The sequence below is a fragment of the Sceloporus occidentalis genome, unplaced genomic scaffold, assembly GCF_023333645.1.
Source record: "Sceloporus occidentalis isolate IW3139 unplaced genomic scaffold, rSceOcc1.0.p SCAF_31, whole genome shotgun sequence".
In the NCBI taxonomy this organism is placed as follows: domain Eukaryota; kingdom Metazoa; phylum Chordata; class Lepidosauria; order Squamata; family Phrynosomatidae; genus Sceloporus; species Sceloporus occidentalis.
The window spans coordinates 8,678,605-8,702,616 of record NW_028317011.1 but is presented as its reverse complement, the minus strand read 5'-3'; the positions used below and the strand labels follow the sequence as shown (position 1 = coordinate 8,702,616).

At 35.5% G+C, this 24,012-nt stretch overlaps 1 protein-coding gene across 8 annotated transcripts in view; it reads right to left on the bottom strand.

The window, feature by feature from the left end:
- LOC149298801 (CUGBP Elav-like family member 2) overlaps window positions 1–24,012 on the bottom strand; it is a 230,707-nt gene that overhangs the window by 50,490 nt on the left and 156,205 nt on the right. For all 8 annotated transcript variants that reach the window (XM_089487182.1, XM_089487183.1, XM_089487184.1 and 5 more), the window contains one exon: window positions 10,687–10,735. In XM_089487182.1, the coding sequence (XP_089343308.1) occupies window positions 10,687–10,735 (49 nt within the window). The remainder of the gene's footprint in view (window positions 1–10,686; window positions 10,736–24,012) is intronic.

Sequence of the window (24,012 nt, the reverse complement as noted above, 5' to 3'; positions counted from 1 at the left end):
TTGTAATAGTAATTTTTTTTCACACAAATTGTACTTTAGTTATAGATATACAGGTCCTGGTATATGCCACTGTCAAACAACACCCCAATGTGTGTTCAGGAACATCTCCTGAGTGCAGTGATACCCGACATGCATGGATTTGTCGTGTTGTTTGAGATTTAAAATGCCACATTTGGGAAGTGCGCTTTTTTTGTCCATTTTGGAAAGTCTGTACCTATGCCCTATCTTTGAGCTCAGCCACTCCAATTTACCCCATCAGCCATTTTTTTTTATATTAGACACCCCTTGGGTATTTGAAGTGTTTTTATTTTAACTCTTTGTTGAGATTTTTGAGAAATTTTAGCACTTGCTCAAAATAATAAACTTTATTTTTTTATTTTATTTTTTTATACTTTTTTTTTTTATTATTTTTTTTTACAAATTTTGCTGGATGGTTCATCTAGTGACATCACTGCATAATTATTTTTAAATGTTAGCACTTTTAATTTTTTCCATATTTTTTTTTTTTTTTTAATATTTTACTAATCACATTGTGATTAGAAAGCTGGGCTCCATTGACTTGCATGGTTGAATGCAGTACCTGTATTCAACCTGCAAGTGGAGCCAGAGTTCTCTAGACCATCTAGCGAACTTTAAAAACTTGTTTGTTTCTTTTACAGGGCGGCCGCCATCTTGTTGATGGCGAAGAACACCGGCAGCTGCGGCTGTGACCGCTCTCCGGAGCGGTCACAGCCCACCCAGAGGTAAGTGTTTGGTGTCGCTGGATGCCTCCTGATCGAGACACCATTTAAGTTTAGGAGGCGATCGTTGATCGCCTCCTAAACGCTTTTAAAACGGGCGTCCGCCGCCATACAATGTATGGCTGTTGTTGACGCCTCGGGGAGGGGCCAGACATGGCCCCCGATGCCGATCTCGGCGTTACTGAATGCCTCGACATCGAGGCATTACAGTAACGCCGTTTAAGCGAAGAAAGTGATCGTTGATCACTTTCTAAGCTTATTTTACTTTTTGACGGTTCAGGACCGTCAAAGGTCATTTAGTGACCTTCATGTCATGACGGTCCTGAACCGGCAAAGGTCGCGAAGGGGTTAAGAAAGGACTGAAACCTGACAAAGGCAGTGTATTTATTTATCAGTCGACCTTCCTGGTATTCACTCGTATTGTTATCACTGTATAAGTCCCCCTAGAAATACACATTGCTTTAGCAAATATTTACTGTTTCCTCTTATGACCAAAGGAAGAAACGTTCTGGTTTTAATTGCAGCTGATCCCATCAGTATAAGCCATCATTACGTCTTTGTTAAATTTCCAATTTAGCTTGAAGGCTGAATATCATGGATAAGTGCGAATTCCTTTACAGCCATCTCAGGAGTTACGCAGACTTTGAAACTTTAGACATACATCAAAAATGTAATTATTCCCCAGAGCCTCCTAACATAATACCATGGATATTAATAACTGCTAAAAACTGTAATGCAATGCTTAGTTCAATAAACACTTATTTATCTTAACCTAAACGCTATGATTATCAAGATAACATGACTGCATGCCAAAATGGATTTTCGCCAAACACAAGCCAGGCATGTAGCATCTTTTCACAGTTAAGTAGACAGTAGCAAATACGTTAGTGATTAGTGTGTTAGTTGAAATTATACAATTAGAAGAACAGAACCCCATCAAGTTACCTATTTTGACGCCATTTGAAATGTATAAGCAAACCCACAAAACAAACAGGGGGTTCTTTAGTCAGGAAAACAAGAAAAAATTTACCTATACAGCATTCTATTAAACAATTTGCTAATCAAAACTTTCTTTAATTCAATAAAATACACTATACAAGTCAACTGGCATTGCTGAGGTCAATTAATTGAATATAGTAAATGGTAGGTGAAATGATGCAGCACTTAAGTTAGAAAACACTAAATACTCTGCATAGGTATTCATTTATACTATTATTTCATAAACACCTGACCTCCACTGTTCTTTTCATTCTACTCCTAATTCTGTATTCTTCCTCATTTTAAACTACTCTTTTCTAAACTAAAATATTTCATGAGCAGTATGATGTCAGAATAGGAAAGCCTGGTCATACGTATGTGACTAGAAATTAAACCCAGAATTTATGTAAAAACATTCAAGGTCAAGAGACAAATTTTCCAGGATATCTTAAAGTAGATTGATTCATCATTGCATATAAATTAGATTATGGTGTGGTAACCCAATCAACATTTTCACAACGTTAGAACAAACAGTATTCTCATAGACAGGAAATTAATGTATACCCTTTGGGAATAGTTGTGCCATACAACATGTCAAAGAAAACATTTATTAAAAACAGAAAAAAATAGTGCTTTTATTATTTTACCTGCCGTATATTGTTGCTTATATCCCTTTACACCCAAGGGTTCTCACTTTCATTTCTTCACATCTCTCAATGAAATTCTTACAGACTGGTTTCTCCCCAGCTGTCTTTTCTATCTGCATCATGGGACTTAAGTCACTAAATCTTGAATTGTAGGTAAACATATTATCTCAGTGGCTTAACTATGTATTATGAAGGGCCCATCCCAGGCAGTTTTGCAAGACGAGGCAATCTGGCCCCACCAAATGTATAGTTAAATCAGTGAAAATATTTGACTACACATTCAGTGGTGCTATCTCAGTACTTTTTTTTTGCATTGGCCATTTACAATACATAGTTAAGTTTATAGAGTATTATCTGAACTTTATAACATTAGTCCATACATGAGTGAGTTCACTTACTGCTGCCATGTATAAGCACTATTAGAGGATGTAGGAAAGGGTGATCTGTGTCGCCAAAGGCAGAAACTATCACCACCAGAAAATGGCCTGACTCTCAACCTCTTCATGAAAAAAGTATATATGTATGGGGGTTGGGATGCGGGTTATAAGGGACAAGTTGGCATTTTATATATCATACTTTGCACATCCAGCCACCTACCTTTTACTACATAGCTTGTACAAGGTCCAACCCCACAATGCCATGCATGCACACGTACACTGCATTTTACAACCATTCCATCCAAGGACATTGTTCTGCCTGCTAGCTCTCACCAAGGAGCACTTTAATTGAACAAAATAAATATATGTAATTTAACCTAATTTTATTTTTAATAAATAATAATGACTGCTAAAGCCTGAAGGAGCATTCAGCTTTGTCCAGTGCTACCAAATGTGGCCATCTATTCCTTTTCCAAACAGTTTCTGTACCTGGGAGAAGCCTCCCTCATTGGATTATTTGGAAACATAAGAGAGCTCTATTTTCACAGCAGTGTATGCGTGAATGAGGAGTTACAGCAGAAAGAGGTTTGTTTTGGTTTTATTTTTTGTCTGTGACCAGCCATAGAAAAGTATTACCCATTAAATGGAGTGCAAGTAACAAGGGAAGTATGATATCATACCGGTGTCTCTGTTGCTTATTTATACAAGAGGGTCATTTTTCCTAAGGTGGTTAAACACCCATCTGAAATAAATGCTCCATCTGGGGACTATACATTGCTCTCCAAGAGCTAATCCTTTGATTGGTAATGATCCTGAATTGGTTGGAAATAAAGCAGATGCTCTTGTGTTATCAGTGGGTTATTTTATCCTGTACCTCTTATAGTCAGCAAAATGTAGGCCATCACAGCTGACTGTTGTCGAAATGACCCAAGTCAGAATCACACACTGTGTATTTACTGAAGCAGTCACTGCAAGTGGATGTGGGATTTACATTAAAGCTGCTTTTGTAGAGTATAGAGGAATGGGTGTCTGCTGACTGATCCACAGTTAATTCAAACTGAAATCTCTTTTTTTAAATGCACAAGGTACTCAGTATTCTCCTTTTTCATGATTTCATTCCTCCCCTTCTCTAAATGGCATGCAAATTCAATTCATTGTTAATGAGCAGGCTGTCAGAGTACCTTCTGAAGTACAGCGATGAAATCAGAATTTTCTTCCGCAAGACTCTACAGCACACATATTTATTTTTATTATTGTGCAAATCATTTTGGTAGAATCGGTGTATTTACATTTTATGTATATGCCGTATTTTTATTTCCTATTTGTTGGGATATGTTGGAATAATAAAAAAGACTAATTCCGTTAGATGCTAAAAATGAATTTGTTTTAACAATGTCAGAAATTTTGAACAATGTGTACTTTTTAAGACATTTGTGCAATATTTAGCATTTCTATTGCATGCCTCATAACATTTTTATATGTTTATTTGATATTAAACCCAAATGAGAAAAGAGGATAAGAAATAATAAGCTCCATCTAAGCAAATTGCTTGTGTTTTTTATAATATGCAAGTGAACGATGAGAAACCATCAGTTAAGTGGTCTGGGGCATTTTTTTATTTTTTTTTTGTTAATGTACTTTGACTACTGCAAAAACAATGTGGATAGTTACCAAGGAAGGTATCTGCTATAAGCAGTAGATTAATTCTAGAGAAAGGAACAAGAAATCCTCTAAACAAGACTTAAGAATTAAGCTTGACTGCAAGCTCCCAGACACATTTCTACATAGATAAAAGAATGAGATAGTTTAGAGTCAATACAACTTGCTAGAACTGTCCAGGGTGCTGAAGAGTAGCTCTACAGCTAATGCAAAGTCACTGCCGGTGATCCATCACAGAAATAAAAAAATATCCAGCTTCTGCAACCAGCGTGTCAAGCAAACAATACCTTATTATTTCCAATATACATAAAACTACTTAAAAGTCGATATAGATTTTAATGGTACTGAGTAGCTTGAGAAACATTCTTTTATATTGGGGATGCATTTACTAAGAGATAAAATGTTGATGAGTACATAATCCATGGTTGATCTCTGGAACCTGAAGAACAGGGTTTAAGGTGGACATTTCACTAAGTGGCCCATTGGCATTAATGGCTTCGACAAGCTTTGTTATGGAGAATGGTGGACTTGCCTTGGAGCGTGCTTTGTATTTGAGTTTTCATTTCTCAGTGGGGATATTTATAAATATGGATTCTTGTGCAAAAGTTCTTTTACCATCACAGCTGAACAATCAAAGATCCTGCATTTTAATTGTTGCTAATAAAGGACTAACCATGTAACTGCTAAAGCAGAGAATGGTATTAATGTTTTGTTATTGTAGTAGTAAGAGAAGTAATGGGCCATTGCACCTGGCAAGAATCTGTACGCTGTGCTCACTTGCTGTCCTCTGATCTGCTTACAGATTCCAATTGCTGGTATAAATAGCTATTGTGGTCTTTAATCAAGGCAAACAACCACAGTGTACGGTTTTGCATTGTTTTTTGCACAGATCTCAATCCCTAACACTCACGGTTATAGCATATGCCTAGTGGGTCGTATATTGCCCAGGTCTGCTATAGAAAGATTGATCCTACTATTAATGTATATATACTTATTGTTTCTATTTAATTTTGGAACATCTTTGTTTAATATTTGATATTGTTTGTCTCATTCTAAATAAAGAGTATTCTGAATACTGAATGCACATCGGAAGCACCTGCACATTTTGGTGAATGCGTATGGTATTTGATTACGTCTGGACATTTTTTTGTCTGAGAAACGAGAAAATCATTTACAACAGTACATCTTTTAACACCCTTGTCTGTGATTTCAGAACTCACCCCTGGATAAAACATTTCCTGCATTAATTAACAACTTTCCTATGTGTTGGTGTGAGCATATGGCATTTAATTACCAGCTGACAAATCTGCAATTCTTTCTGCTTAGCATAGCAGAATATGTTGTCCACAGTTCAGTAAGATAGCAACTGTCTATCTAAATATTTCATTTAACAAACAAAGATCTGCCCAAAACATTTTAAGCTGTGCCTAATGATCTTAAGACAAGATTCGCAGGATAAAGGACACAATTTGAACTCTGACTGGTATACCACACAGCCTACAGCCAATGGTTTTGGCAGAACATCATAGGGGAAAAAACCTGTTTGTTCAGGCACACACATATACAGTCATTTAGCAGCATTTAGGTTTCTGTGTGATTTTGCATTTTCTAGGTGTATTTACTAACAAAAGAGTTGGCATGAGAGGGGGAGTTGCAGTTTTCATCTTACTTCACTAAACATTATGAAGGGAGGTAAAATAAAAACATGGATGGCATCTCTGATAACTCCCAAGGATGCGATGAGCGATGACATGTAGGCAGGGAATGGCAGGTTCCATACACAGGCTGCATGCCACACTAACTAAAGCACTGCATGCATTTTGATGCCATGAGCGGTCAAGTGATGTATAAGTCATGATGTACAAGTTGAAAAAAGCTCTTACACGGGAACAAGATTTTTCCTGCCAGTGTATCCCTGTGGTGGAAAGTGCTGGAAGAATATTCTCGCTGAACTCTAGTTTGAATTGTTAGATGATAGTTGTAAAGAGTTCTTTACAATACATTCGGATTCCAGGAGTTCCAGTGTATATTATAAAACAATCAATGTGACAAGAACAGCACAGGTCAAAGTATTACTATGACAAATACAAAAACAATATGGGTAGGTGCCAAGTTACATGGAGGACATGATGCTTTATCTCTGCTCAAGCTAGATTTGAGAACTTCTGTGCTGAAATTATTATTGTGAGAATCCAGAGATAATGTATATTCTCAAATATATAATAAAGTAACATTTCTCAAAGGAGAATGCAAACATTATCCTTCTGAGTGACTGTATACCTTTAACAGAACAGTGACGAACCTTAAGTCACTGGTGTTATGATCTAGTTGACTGGTTATTTTCCATGTCTAGTTTTGTTAGAACAGTGATGTTAACAAAATGGCAAGGGATATTTCATTACTAGGCCATTCATATATATTATTAAGGCATGATGTAGTACATGTCCTCTTTCAATACACTATTATGTACTGATTATTATTTGACCAGATGTACATCTTCAACATATCCTTCTTGACTGAAATCAATACTCCGCATTAAATTGCCATTTTGACCTATGGTCCCCAAATCTTACCGACTGTGGTTCTTAGAGTTTGACATCCTTGCTTCACTAAGCATTTCTCTGTGAAAACTACTCCAATTAACGTCTTTCTGATTTCCTACTTGAATTGAAATATTTTCTACAATAAAAATATTTACAGCATACTTTTTATATTCTCTAATATAACAAACTGATTATATAAAATTTTATTTAATATAAATAACAATTTTATGGAAGTTTATTTTTAGAATGTATCTGCAGCCAAGCATTTCAGAAAATTAAAGCCTATGACAAACTTCCATATTGCTGCTTGATGCATTACATTAAATAACAAAATCTCAAATGAGAAATTCCTGATTTAGTCTCTAGTACAGCTGCAGATTTTGCAGAGCAACAGCCAAAATCACCTTATGTTTTAAGACACCAGCCCTGTGTATAGCAATTATGAAAAAAAACTGTAAGAATTCAAATTGCTATGTGTGACTCACCTATGTGATAAAATCCAGAAGTATTCTAAGGGCTCATTATACAAGCTTGCTACATACTATTTACAAGAGGGCTTTCAAACTGTTCAATGCACAACTTTTGTTATAATAAGTCCATTCAAATTTCATAATTAAAGAGACATATTTGTGTCCCCTGGCAGCAAAACAGGTGGCTGCTGTCATTTTAATAAGAAGATTCAAATGAACTTAGCTGTGAAGCACATTGTAAATACAAAAGGTTATAATTTATTTATACAATCCACACCATGTGCATAATACTTTAGGATACGAGCCCACAGGCAGAACCCAGGAAATAACATCCTCTGTGCTGTACATGACAGAGATTGAGTGGGAGAGGACGCAAATGCTCAATTAAACCTCCAATCTGTGGTGTTACTGGAGTGGCATGCGATTCCGAGGAAATAATGTGAGGGGGAGGCCAGAAAAACAGCCAAAAAAATAACAGGCTTAAATGTGCTCATACTTTCCACAAGATTTGTCCCGCTTTCTTACAGTATACCCTGTGTTCTGTCTTTCTGGACTTTATGGGCACATAAAATTATTTTTCTATTGAAAAAATCTGAATCTACCTGGTGTCCAGTATTGGAGTTCAAATTGGTATGACATCACATTCCAGCCCTCCACATTATTCACACCTGCAGAGGTCATGTCCATGATGTAGACAGAGTCCCACTTGCCCCTTCTTAAGGACAATGGGAGCCCATGCGTTTTTTTCTGCCCAAGGCTCTGCAAATTCCAATTTAGGGCTGGCTCTAGAGGATTTTCACATTGCATTGCACCTGGCCCTGCAGCACTGAAGTGGCTCATAAAGTGAGCCTGGTCATGTACAGATCCCTTAAATGTCCTGGACAGTCCCCTTGCTCATGACCACACGTTTTATGATCAGGAAAATAGGGAGAACCTTGCGTCCTTATCATTGTATGATCTGAAGGCAGGGATATTAGAGTTACAAAGGAGATGAAGTAAATAAATAACTTAAATTAAAAAAAATGCTTAAGGGGAACTAAAGGTGATGTCACCAGAGTCACCAGGGTTTCCCTTAAGCATTAAGCGAGAACACTGGGGTTTAGGGATCTCCAAATAAAAAGTCAAAAAATGAAAACAAATTTTAAAAATATATAAAAAAAATACTTACTCAGCCCAGCAGAGTCATATTTTGATCAATATCTGAGTTTACATTTGGTGCTTTTTTCACTGGTATATGAAATCTTGCTTGAATACTGATAACAAATCAGTATATCTTCACCTCCTCACATTTTATGGTTTCCATAGGCTCTCTTATTGGAACTATTTGGCTGCAACCATTAGAATTATTGTGATGGCCTATTAAAAGTTTTTTTTTTACTTGAGTATACAGTAAGATGATTGTCAAAGGTAATGAGTATGCTGAAATTAAGTTAATTACTGAATTGTTGCTACTAACATCACTTCATTGTTTTAGTACATACTAGCGATTTCAAAAGAAACCAATATCATATTCCTGTGAGGGATCTAATTCTAAAGAAATAGATCACATGATTGCAATCATTTGGTAACAGTTTATAAGGTGTACTTAACTACATTAGGTAATTTTCCTAATGTTCAACATGGTACATGCTCCAGGTAATACTTAAGAATCCCTGACTGAGCAATAGTTAGGAGGTTTATTCACTGCACAGGGAGTTGTGGTGATGTTAGAAATCTCACCTCCCAACATAACAATACAACAGCCCAAGACAGCCTATTATGCAAATGAATAAGCACCTGCATGTGACTAGTGGTGTATTTATACCAGGTGTTGCTTTAAGCCTGCCCCAGGGCAGCACCCACAGCAATTATGCAGCTGCAATCAATTTTAATTAGTGCTGAAATATGACATCATATACTGACTCTCCCTCTTTTTTAGGAAGCGTGACACTGACAGTGTGTTACGGAGGCAGACCTCCCTAGTGTTAATGGGTTAGCGGGGGGAGATCAGAGAACTCCCTTGTAACTGTGCCATTGAGTGGTCTGATGGCTCAATAGGTTGATCTACATGTCGTTTTGTGACAGAGGAGCTGCCACCCTCCTGGACCTGCCACCCTAGGTCTAGTAAGCCTAGGCTAGAATACACCACTGCATGTTACTAATTCAAGTGCTGTAAGCTTTTAAGGTCTCTCCTTAGTTGGAAATTTTCTTCAGTCTCTTTAGAAACTGGAAATTTACACGCAGTAGAGTATTTCCCTTAGATACATAGCAAATATCTAACCTCATGTGAATTGAACGGGTTTAAAGTTTAATTCTAATTAAAATGACAATTTGGCTGTATGATTTCATTTACACTTCTCATAACTGAAAAAATGTTCTTGGTTTTCCTTGACCTTTGTGACTACCTTTATTCTTCCTCTAATGCTTTTATTACAGAATTAACCAATTTTACTATGACAATGTGTTCAATAAAAAAAATTTCTATGAAGCTAGAAATTCTAAAATTAGCACAAAAAACCCCACTGAGAGATATAATCCATTCATGATTTGCATTTGGAGATATACAGATCTTTAAAAGCGCTAGTTACTAATTAATGATGCTGAGAGATATCTTATAGTAGGCAACGGGTCAGACCATTGGAACTTTGAAAAAAAATATTCTTGCATGGCTAATTTGATTGAAAATGAAGGTACCTTTCACTACAAATTGTACATTCATATTATTATAACTGCCAGAGGAATCTTTTAAATACAGTACTACTGGAAATAGATTCAACCTAAGGACCATCTGGACACCTTTCAAATAAAAAGCATCACTTAATGGAAAAGAAATATTTCTTGTGTAAAAAATACAATAGTACCCATGTTTAGGCACCATAAATCCATTTCCCACAGACATTCGAATCTATATTTTGGTTCTTATTGTTCATGGGGATAACAAATGATAAATGATTGTTTATTAATAATTATTATTCTATATTTTATTTTTTAATTAGATCATAGTAATCTATCTTGTTATTATTTTACATACAACTTCATTATCATACTGCTTTTCTAGGAGCTCAGAATGTTTATTGTGTATAAGTGTTTCACCACCCTAAAAGTCCCAATAAGTATATAGAAACAGCATAAAATGTTTATAAAGAAATTATGTAAAAAATACAATCTGAACAAATATGGGCTAACACACTTCAACAATATTTTTCACCATAAAATATGATTTATATCTCATATGTTGTTACGGGCCACATATGTTTTTACAAAACAAAGGAAAAATATGAAATCAGATTTACCGTTGGACTTTTCACTGTCTGCAGGTTTCATCTGAATAGGATGATGCATCTGAAATAGAATGGGAGAACATCATTTTGTTAATATTCCATTGGACTTTACTACTCATGATTAATTGAGGTTACTAAGAAAAATTGCAGTTTGGGAAAAAACATTTTGGGTCAGTATGTGTAAGCACATGTATTTTTGTTTTTTAAAACATATTTTAACGGAAGATTGAAAATCCTAAACTTTAAATATTATATTTATACCATTTAGCTACAAAATGGTCCTCCATAAAATATACATTTTAAGAAGTTTCTTTAACTAGAACAGATATCTCAACCAGATATAGATCAAATTCCAGCTGTTTGTAAATAGGAAACAGAGTCAGGTTTTTGTTTTGTACATGACCTGCAGGGACAATTTAAGATTAGCTAAAAAGGATCAATTTAACATTTTTAGAAACTATACTTAATACTAGCAAGGAAGTCAAACAAAAAAAGCCAAATTTAGCATTTACAAGGTTTATCATCCAGATCGAAACACACGCTATCTCTCAATCTGTACAAACTCCTGATTCTTGGAATAATTTAACTTCTGAAGGGGGAATGATATATGCACATGTACTATTATATCTATTAAAGTACAAGACAGCCATGGTATTTTTATCAGCGTTTCAATGACATAGACAAGGATTCGCTAGTTTCATTGATGAACCTTACTGCAATCGGGAAAGGTCTTCTTTTTGCAAAAAAAAAAAATGTAGCGTATGTAACTTACAACTATTTAACCCTTACTAAAGGATTCAGCAGATTTAACAGAATCTTCTGTTAAAAGTTTCAGCACACTGTATTTCAAAACATAATGTGTGTTACCTATACAGCTAAGACAGTATTTCTTGAAACGTAATGGAAATATATATTATATATATAATATTCAGTAATAAAGCAAGCAGGATCTAGAAAGACGAGGATAACCCATATAACAATACCTCCTTTTCCATTTTTATATTTCACCATATAAAGGTAGATGGCACTTTTGATTAAACGACTTTTTATGTCACATCATCACTTTGTGTATTCCAGATATAAACAGCTACTTCAACATTTCTTACCTAAATGTTACACTTGCAAACTCTCCAGAAGAACAGATTAGATGAGCTATTTCTCACTTGTATGTGAAGGGGAAGCATTTATCTTTTATTTCAATGCCCTTTTCATTTTCTTTCTCAGTGCACATCTCTATTATGGATTCATTTCTTTTTTTTCCTCCCTAATCTTTACATTTTTATGGGCTCTGATCTGATAATATGTCATATGATTCTTCATTCCCATGGGTGAGTATCTATCTACAGAATTGTTTGGCATTCTCTGACATAGTAAAGTAGGTTTTAATTAAATCTATCTGCAAATAAGTGGTGGTTGTTTGACCTGAACAACCAGATAAAGACGAATCTGTTGGGTAAACTAGTAGAGGATAAAATTATACGGTATTTCTATTGCTCTAAAATAAGTAGAAATTGGTAATATGAGAGTATACTATTAACATCCCAAGACGCTACACAGTTTATAAAGAAGACACTTTCTTTTTGTGTGTTGTCTTTACAGGACAAAATAAGTCACATTTTAGTTAGAAGCTTGGTACATCAAAGACAGAGGCACTTTGAAGTATGTAGCAACTGCTGTAACAGGTGTTGGCCCATTTAAAACTTGGTAGATGGGTTATGCCATGTTAACTAAATACAGGACTCTATCCTAGTGGCTGTATTGCCTTCAAAGTTTTTAATGCAGTGAAATAACAGTAAAACAAAGCCGGATTTATAGAATAGTCTTCTGGAATCTGGGTTTATTGTGGCTTACAAATAATTATTTGTCACAGATAATTTGGTATGACAGGACCTGTAAAACACTGCCTAGTTATGTGTATTCACTGCTTACTATGCTGTGAGCCCTTGTGATGGCTATAGCACCATCTCATACAATAATTTATCATTTGTTTACTTTGAAAGGCTAAAGAAAAGAAGATGGCCTATGCCAAAAACAACATACAGTACCTATATGATGGGAGTACATTCCCAAAGCCATGCACGGTGTAAATAACTTAGTTTTAGAAAAATATGTAATGTACTAATATGTGTGCTGAGAATATTTGCTAGTCATTTAAGAGCTGTTTGACTATTGCCGCTTGGGAGACTGGATGTTAGCTTGGACACTTTCAAAATAATATCTCAATTTAAAAAAAATAAAATGGATTGTATATAAAAATAATACTGATGCAATGTTTTAAATGTGATCTTTTGAGTACAGCAGCCGATCAGCGGGAACATTTTGTTTCAAGAACTGCCTTCCATAGGGAGCTGTCATTTCAACACCACTACATAATGCTACATAATACCAAATAACTGATTTAATATAACTCACAGCCATGTTCAAAATTGTATAGAAATGTATCATAATTACATGTGTCAGACTCAGCATCCCTAACATTCTCTGATGCCAGCTGACATACATCTTTGTCCTGATCCTATTTGTGTACAAACAGCATGCTGGCAACCATACATTTTCCCATAATCCATTGTTGTTCATTTCAGTTTTCTTACATAGTAAATGAGGTTGACCAAAGGCGTATGTCCTTCAACTTCAACCTTTCTAAGACATCCCTCTATATGTTGATCCTGGTGATGGCAAAAAAAATCCCTTCCTTCAGCTAATGTTATTTTTTCCATTTAAGTCAACTATTCCACTAGCAATAAAGTTCAGTTTTACAAAAACACAACCCTATAATTTCTATAATGACTGTTACCTGTGCCATTTGTATTAGTTAACCAAGTTTTAATTTGCACTCTATATCATATTGCTCATTCATTCATTTTCAGTTCTACAATCTGCCCGCTAAAGAGATGGAAGAGTTCAACAATTTCTCTCTAGAAAAGTAAAACTGCACAAAAAAAAGTTTCATTTCCTAATAAAATGAGAATTGGAGTTGCATCAGAACTGTGTAAATGACAATAAACACATTGTCTTTGGCCGTATATCATGCTATCCAGACAAATAACGTGATAACTAAAGCATAACAGCTACACAATGTTAACTGATCATTAACCAAAAAGCCTTTGCAGCACGTCTGCACTTCATAACTCAAAGGTATTCCCTTTGTTAAGATATTCCAGATGCAGAACTCTGATAAATCAGCTTAATAAACAGCTGACGATTTGTAAAGCGTTTCTCAATGCTAGATTAGTCTATGTTGATTAAAAGGGCAATTAAACTAAGGACAATTCTGTTTGTCTCTTTTTGACCAGGAATCCAGTAACATATACATAAGAAATAATGGACCATTACTACTCATTGACAGTCTTCTGAAGTTATGGGTTCATAGAGTGAATATAGTCAGAAATGGATCTGTGTACATGTGTAAACTGTTTGTGTATGAGTGTGTGCTCATGTTCTTACTACCCTGTTCATGCAGCTGTTACAGATGCCAAGGTAAAGAGATTTGGGTGCAGATATCAACAATGCACAGATGATACATACAATTGGAAGATGAAAACTCAATTTAAGGTACACACAGATCCTACAATTTGTGAAATAAAAAGTAAGAAATTGTTTTGGATTAGGATAAATGCTGATCTGGTGAATATATTGTATTATTTTTGTGTCTCCGGTAATGAACACTGAGCACTGGCACCAAGACCAGGTTGGGGTGTTATGGTACTGAACAATTATCTCCTCTAATGTGAATTATGAAAACGGTTACTTGTAGGGTGAGGGCAACAAAAAATCTACTAAAATGATATCTCAGCAATGCTCTCCAGAAATGCTCACTTAGTAATGTACATGTCCAGATGAGGAATTAGTTGGCACTAACCTGCAGTGTTGTACAGGGACACTTTACAGATCTGTGATGGCACCTAACATACAATGTTATATACAGTACTGAAGAAAGTCTCCAGAACCTGTCTACAGAAACATATATTCTTGAGAGAGTTCAGAGACCAGCTACTAAACTGATGAATGGTTTGAACAAAAGCAAAAATGAAGGTTCTCAAAATGTATAGCTTGGATGAGAAGCAAGAGAGATTGGATATGATAGAAACAGATTACAGGAGGAAGTATAAAAAGGAGTATGAAAAGGAGGATAAATGGTAGGATAGAAATCCAGACTAAAACTAGAGGGTGAGAGTCTTAGATGTAATGTAAGGTAGGTAAACTTCACAGAGAGGGTAGTAGATAATGACCTAGAGGTTAATACAGCGAGGCAATTTAAACATGCAAGGGATAGGCGTAAGGTTATCTTGAATATAACACAAGACCAAGAATCAAATAAGGTTAGTTAGAGCAAGAAAGAAGAGACAAACTAGAAGCAACAAATAGTTCTTATCTGCCCTCAACTTCTATATTTCTATAACTTTATATGGAGCACTGTGTCAGACAAAGACAAACTGATGCTTGTAACTAGCATAATCTAATTTTTAAATTCTACAGAGATAACAAATAATGCTACTGCATACCTTTGCTAAAAATAGAGTAGAGAAACTGGTTCAACCTAAGTGGAATTCTGTCTGGGAATTCTGTGTCTGTCTGTGGTAATAAATTCATCATTTCTGTCAGATTCCTCTAATTGGCTGTCAAATGACATTGCACAGTCCCATCTGTGACTTCATCTTATCTGTGCTGGTACATCTGATGTAGTAATGAACATAGACTGGGAGTGAAATTCTCCACTTATGTCCTAACATGAGGCATTTGCAAATGGGAACATAAAATGGTGTATACACTATACACTGAGTGAGAATAGCCCGGCATGCGTTTCGTTCTTTAATTACTGTTGTAAGCCATAATTTGTTGCTACTCCAAAACTGAGGTTTGGAATTTCAGACCAAAACATTGAAATAGAAATAGTCAAAAATTACTGTTGTTTAAGTAAGAGTTGGATACATTTGTAGATTTGGTCCTAAGAACCTCTTTCAAGTTAAAATTATTGGTAAAAACACAGAATATATTAAAGGGGTTGTCCCTTTGCTTTACAGCAAATTGTTATAAGTCATCAGTGTAACAAACGGCATAGCTTGGGTTACATTTTTTCTAATACCTTGCATAAAAACTGGATTGGTCAAAAATGCAAATAACATCCAATTAGACCTATTTTCTAGTAACAGAAAGACACTAAAGAAACTTTCCTTTTGTCATTCAAAAAAATGATTTCTTTAGATTTACTTTTCAAGTAGTGTAAATAATGACTACATTTTGAAACTGTATTGAGAGCATCAGAAGTTGCTAAACTTCCCCTGAGATGAAAAAAAAAAGCTCTTGGTATAAAAGAGTCCTTGCATGTCAGGCCCACCGGTGAGCTTCTCCTCAAAGAAAGGCCACATTGGCCTACATACTGTATGTTTAAAGTTGAAGAAAGATATTTTTCTCAATCTAGGCCTTTTGTAAATAGAAACTTAATTAATTGACATGGTGCATTTCATAAGATTTGACATTTAATAGATATAGCGCTCATGAGCATTTTAAGTGAGAAGAAGCCAATTAAGGTTAGTATGTCGATGTGTTAATTTTAGGCTTTCTAAGACAAAATAGCAAATTATTCAGTCACTTTGATAACAACATGAAGATGCTTGCGAGGTGAGGTGCTGTTGTGAGATAACACCATAAAAGAAAATCTTGCAAATGAAGCAGAGTGCCCCAGGTGTCATCTTATCTTCCACCTCCTAATTTATGCCTAATGAAGTCATTTATAACAGGCTGTTCTTTAAATAGGTATCTTCCTCTGTTCTTTAGCAGTACTACTTTTCTGGTTAAAATATATACTTTTTATTCATTTTGTTACACAAGACGCAATGTCCCGGAAAAAAAGGAAGCATAACTGACAAAAGTCTAATTTATCACCATTTACATTTTTTTTATTGCCATATCTACCTTTTTGCCCACACAGTGAGATCCTTTTTCATAATCTGAGTGGTACATTATATTGATGCTTACTAAACATTCCCATTATTAAAACTGTATGCAATTCTGCTACAGCCTAGATAAGAAAATTTCTCTTGTTTGCAGTGTGATTACTAGTTTACAACATATTCATACTCTTTTGATATGTATGTGTGTATAAGTATGTGTGCATGTGTCTATATGATAAAGCTGGAGTTCTATGTCTGTTATCAGCTAGTGATATCCCACTGGGTGCCCAATCCCTCTTATCAAACTTTCAAGCTTTGCTCAATTTTGGAATTTGAGCCTCTTTCCTGTAGCTAAATGTTTCTTATATTAAAGCTATTATACCTGAAACAGAAGGAGAAGATCAGAGGAGGGCTGGCAGCCTTCAGCCCAGAAGGAAAGTCCATCCACATGTTCCACTGGTAAAAAGCCAAAAACACATTTGGAAGACAACACACTCAATATGTGTCCAAAAAAAAATTACTGAAAGGGAATGCATGAAAAACAAAAGGGACAGGCTATCATGTAAATGCTGCCTCGTGCGCTGGCTACTTTAGATACCCTGGTGGTTGTATGTGAAATTGTAAGTAGAACACAAGAAAATGCTTCAAACCCTAAACCTAGATCTTTACATTTAGAGCAGCCTAGGCAGCAATGCTCCTCTTATGCACCATACCAGACAGACCAGCACCCCCAGCTGCTCACTGTGGTTGCCATTTTCACTACAGGGCGACGGTATATGTGTCTTAGGTATGCAGCATCTGGCTTGGCACAGCCTCCATAGTGTACATGACACAGTAGGGGAGCTCATGGGGGAGCAGCACATGGGGGCCTGATCACCCTGTACCAGCCTGGGACATGATTCCTCACTGACGTCACCCCTCCCCAGGAGAACGTGCAAAAATGATTTTGAAAGGTCCACAGCTGCCTACTCTACAATAAGGTACCAATATAAAAATGAACAGAACAATTACATGGGGGTTTTGCATGAGCTGTACAAAATGCCAAACACACTGTCGTAATACTTTTGTATTGTTATTAAGTGATGATGAGATCCAAAAGGAGAAAATTAGTATTCATTAATATGGTAGCTTTCAAATACGTTTTATTACTATGAATGACTCCAATTGCTTAGTGTGTGATTATGTTCTTGTATTAATCTAGATGTGCACCTCTACATATAATGTCAAACTACTTTAGCAGAATGCAATCTCTGTTAGCCCTGCTGATGCTTCTCAATTGCTCTTGAGAGAACATACTTATTATACAAAGTCCAGCTGTTTCCTCATCATTTACCACCACTCTAGACTTCTGTACACTTGAACTCTAACAATGGAAGCCCATTCCTATCTTTTTTCCTGTAATTAGATACATCATGTTTTCAATGTCCAAGCAATTATTTTTCCTCATAACTTCTGTTGTAACAGGCATTGTTCTATTAAAGTATGAATGAAAAGGAGACAGAAGTTATTCTTGACTGATTAAGTCTAGGGCCACTTGACCTATTGCAGAATATCTAAGTCACATTAAATAATCTTAGCGTACATCTATGATTTAATTGAAAGTGGAAGTTACAATGTATTACAGCTTAACATAGACCATGGAGCCAGTCAGATGTGGATAAAAACATGGTTATGTGAGGAGCATATAAGGTTTATATAGCACTGGCATTTAACGTCTGATATATTTTTTAACTTTTATAAATAACACTTACTGCTTTGTGAAAATGTTTTAAAAAAAAAAGTCTTATTTTAGCAAGCATCTATTCTAAAAATCACTCGTAAATGTACATGCTGTCCCTATAAGATAATATTTCAGACTATGGCAACAAAAATGTTTTAATTATATTATGTGACCGCTTTATAGGAGGTTTGCTTAACATTCTGAAATTATTCAGCCTTAATTGGCGCCTTTCTTTGATATGCAACTAAAGCATTTGGATGAAACAGCAGCCACAAAGGCAGTGGCACTGGGTGTAATGCTCCAGTTCAGTCATCAGTCAGTATTAAAACACATACTGGTTTTACAATGCAAATACTATCTGCAGTTGAATTAAACATATTTGTGAGACACTGATATATAGCTGAGGAAGAAGCAATATATATATATCTCAAAGAAATGTTTTTTTTTGCTGTTAATATTTTAACAGAGCTGTAAATAAAAAACATGGTGACTGCAGGAAGGTCAGAGGTCATATCCCAAGCAGATGTCACATCCTTAACAAGGAGGCACAGGGGCGCTGCCGTCAAGTGTGCCTCTCACCTTACAGCATCTGCCCCTCTTGCCCCATGGAAGCCACAGACCTGTAAACACTTGCACTTTCACCTCCTGTGTAATATACCCCTATCTTCTACATTATTTTCCATTGTAAGCTGATTTGCACAGGTCCCCTTGTTTAGCCTAATGTCTATCAGTCCAAATTGATATATATGTAAGTATATATATTATATATTTATATATAATATATATATATATATATATATATATATATACCATATTTGCTCGATTATAAGACGACCCTGACTATAAGACGACCCCCCAAAATCTAAATATTAATTTAGGAAAAAAACAAAAAGCCTGAATATAAGACTACCCTATAGAAAAAAAAGTTTTACTAGTAAATATTAATGCATGTAAACAATTTTTTCATATCTAATAAAAGCTATGATTGAGAAAAATATATATTTTTTTTATTTCCTTTTATTTACCAACCTGCCCCCCCAGTTATGCACATCTGCCCCCAGGGTTGCCACTGTGCCCCCAGAAATGCCTTATACCCCCTATTGGCCACTCTGCCCCATGATGTGCCTTTTAACCCTCTATATGCCAGAGTGGCATATAGGGGGTTAAAAGGCATTTCTGGAGGTATATATATATATATATATATATATATATATAACTGCTAACAGCAATCACACTCCTATTAAGCCAAGGCAGCCAGTACATGCTGGAACCTGGGGATGATAGGAGTGTGAGTACAGCCTCCCTATGCCATGCTACCACCACCACCCCCCTTACACATCCATGCTATCATACACACACTCATTCACAAACATTTAAATACTCATTCATTCCATTAATCACACATACTTCACACATTAATCACAAAAACCCTCCCCCACCCCCTTACCTGAACTGCAGATCTCTCACTCGAAGACTTCTGCAGGGGCCCGGCTGTGCAAGCAACTTCTCTGGCCCCGCCCCCAGAGGAAGGAGGGGGGAGGCAGAGTTATGTGACACCCTACTAGCTTCCTGTTCTCCTGCTGCTAGAAGAAGAGACGCTGCTCGCGACCAAAGCACCGGTAATCAGCCTGGCAACCTAATCGAGGTCTGATTAGAAGATGACCTCGATTATAAGACAAGGGGTATTTTTCAGTGCATTTGCTCTGAAAAAAACCTCGTCTTATAATCGAGCAAATACGGTATATATATATATCATACATTATCATGTCTTGTTTACCCATTATATATTCAGTAGCGCTGCGGATTATGATGGTGCTACAAAAATAATATTAATGTTCAAACCTATATAAGGGGAAGACTCAGCGTGTTTATCTGTAGCCGTAAATTCATTCCACTGTTTCAGTTCTGTCATAAAAAAAAGAAATATGAACTGCGGTCAAAATAACTGACCTTTGCAGCAGCAAAGATTTGGTCACACATTTCTTAACAAGGACAAACACCACTGAACCTATGGCTTTACAAATGAATGCATGTTAAGAGAAATCCTACTATAGGTCACTGTTCACTGACCTGACCAGGATGAGCTGGTAGAATATGTTTTACATTAGACACTATCTTCCACTGCCTGCCAGCAGATATTTTAACAAGGGTTTTTTTTTTTTATCTTCTTTGCTAGATGTATTTTATGAGGATTTAGCACTGTTATATAAATCCTGTGAACAGACCAAAAAAATGGCATGACTGCATAAACCTTAATCCAAAATAGTAGAAATGTAAAAAAGGAAAAAGTGGCTTTTTATCCTTGTGTGCGTGTAATCAACCAATACTGTTTTTATTGTATTTTTATGTAGATTGTTACCAGTTCAGCATGTCTGTTTATTGTTGGTAAAACATCAAATATATATCACTATGGATAAGGTGTGTACTCTGGATAATTATATTAAAAAACTGTCATATGTAATTTACTAGGTAATATTTGGGTCATCAAGAACCTACACCTGAGAGCCCGACATGTACCAAAATGTTACATTAAATGTGTCATAAAAAATGTCTCCTGTCTCACATTAACCAGATTATGAATTGTTACTATTGTCATAATCTCATCAATGCTACCTATATTGGTACCTCACATTCCAGAAACCTTCCAACAGTAATGCCCACCTTATAGGTCTTTTATAGTAGTACATATAGAAAATGAAAAGACTGTGAACAATGAAATTAATATAAGAAAACATAAAGGGACTTCAAGGATACCGCCTCTGCAATATTACAAATGTGTACTCTGATATTGTAGATGCAGTGCTATTTTGGACCAATTCCTTGCTGTAACAAAGCTCCACTCTGTAATAAAGCTCAAGGTAATGCAATCAATAGTGGTCGGCAGTATTTGGCAGCCAGCAAAAAAAGTCTACAGTTACACAGACATAAAAGAATATTATTATGCTGGATTGATCTTAATACTGTAGCAACCTGGGGTATAAATAGTGACCATTTACCGATGTCTAAGTCACGGTGTAGAGTTGAGCAAATCCTCTACAGCAATATAGAAACTCTGCACAGTTTCCTAAACAAAGGGCACCATGTAGTCTATGAACAGCTTCTACACAAAGGTTCCCAAATGTCCTTTAATATAGATTATATCTAAATTTTTGTTTTTGGATTTATCTTTAATAAAGAGGGACATTTTTGGCAGTCTTAATATAAACTACTGTTCAAAGATTTGGGTTATTGGGCTGTTTTCATGGAAAACAGGGACATTTGTAGCTGTGCTACCATAACTGCAAAATAGTTTTAAAATAGCCTTTTAAATTTAAACTTGGATTAGCTAACACATTAACAATGGCTACTCTTTATTTCTTTCCAAAACAAGGATATTTCTAATTGACCTTAAACATTTGAATGATAGTATATATATAGTATATATATATATATATATATATATATATATATATATATATATATATATCCTTTATTCTTGGTGCTGTAATGTACAGAAGAATGGATAGATTGAATAGGCTGGAATCCACACTTAATACAGCATCAGATGTCACCTAAAAATCACTTAAAATAGCTATATAATCTATTAGCTATATTGACAGGAAAAACTGTCAAGCCTCACATTTCTTTTCCATGATTGTTCTTTACAATAGGCCTAAATTAACATATAGCATATAGCAATATACATACACTTTCCCAAGGCAGCATACCAAGACATTTTACAAAAACCAAGGGATCATTTATAGCAATTTTACATCAAAATGCAATCAAGCATAATTTATAAACACACATTTCTAGATTTTCAGTTGGCCAACATATTCAAGGTGAAGTGTTATATGACCTGTAAAGATCTCAGAGGGTATTCTTAAAGCAAAACCATTGTTGGTTCTGTAATTCTACTATAGCTTGTTCTATAAAGATTTTGGACTACTTTTAGTAGTTGGGCTACTTTTAGTTTTACTTACAGAACATATTAATAATTAATATTAATATTAATAATTCATCTCAGATGTTAGACAAGAAAAATACAAACATCACGGTAGGCATATTGTTCAAGTGGTATGGGCCAAGTTACTTGTGAATACAAGGTCCTGCTCTAATGGAAATTAATGATGACACCTTGGAATTGCATTTGTCCATTATCTGTAGATGCTTTAAATCTCATGGACCTAGTGGGAAGAAAGCAATTCCCCTCCAATAGTTGTCTTTTTAGCACACTGAAGTCAATAGTGGGAAATAGAAACCATGTTACGGTAAAAAGTAGAGAAGACAAACAATGGGGTAAAAAAAGTGGGAACACTGACTTTAGCAGAAAGGAAGCATGACTCAGAAAATGGGGAAAAAATTGTCAGAGATATAAAGGCAAACTTAGTGAAAAAGAAAATGACACCCTTGAAAGCCAGTCAGGCACAGATGAATTCGTTTGTTCAGCTGATAATGTGTATCAGACTTGGCTAAGATCCAGAGACACTTTGCTTTGTCCCTGGTGACAATAGACGCCAAGTTGTAAATGGCACAGAAAACCAGAAATTCAAAACAGCCAGGAAGATAAAAGTCCCCTGATAGACCTTGCAGTACACCGGACTAAGAAAACAGATCGAGAGTGGGAGCATGCAGGTTCAACTCCCAAAAAATTCCAGAAAAACATTGCTCTCACCAATGAATGATGCATTTTCTTCATTAAAAACAACCCTATAAAATAAAATGTATAGTAGCTTCTGTGTGATACCATACATTTTACACATTTCAATAAATATTTTATAATGTGTGCAATTACAATGAAGGATTGGCTTATTCATTCACTTGACATAAAAAACCCAGAAGAAAGGACACAGGAAATTGTATTTATTTAACCTTCGAGCTTGACAGCAGTATTATTGTAGCGCTCCCTTTACTCTCAGGAGATCTGCAATGTGAGTGTCTTTAATAGCTCACTAGGGCCTGAGTTCAAGTTCTTCTGGCTCATTGACTTCCTAGATTTGAAATGGGTAAAGTGTTTAAATATTTACATCACATAAATAATAAAATTGAAGTCACAGCCTTTACACGTGGAAAGTATTTTTTGCAAAAAATATTCACTGCTTTGAAACATGTATAAATCCGAGGCATAATTCTAACGCATGTTTCCAAGCCCCAATACCTTTCTAACAAAGAAGTGATTTAAACATAATGACTTTCCGCATTGGCCTGTACGGTGACTCAGGCTTTGATGAGTAAAATGACTTAATATGCTGACTTTTTCAGTACCATTTAGAATGAATATTGGTTGAAAACCATTGGTTGAAAATAGCATCCATGGCTTGTGTAAGACTACCAAGCAGGTCACAAGCTTATTAAGGTTTTAGTATGGACTAGTAAGAAAATGAAAAAATAGGCAAATGCAATGTCAACCCTGTTTATTCAGCATTGTGCCAATCTCTGACTTCCACGTCAAGTACCTCATAGAAATACTGAATCATATGTTTCAGTTTCATGTCCTAAATATAAGGGAAGATTGTTTTTAAAGAGTTTTTTCTGACTTAACCTTGCCTTATTTCTATAAATCATTTTCTATGTTTTTCCTTTGATTCAGACACAGCAGAAAACCCCCCAAAATCACTAACTCTGTTGGCTTATATAAAAACAAAGCAAAGAAAATGTTAACTCTATGAGATTCGTGCAAAAGCTGTCATTTGTTTCTTTCTATTTTGATATTCTAAATTGAAGCTTTCTTCTAAAAAGGCCTTATTA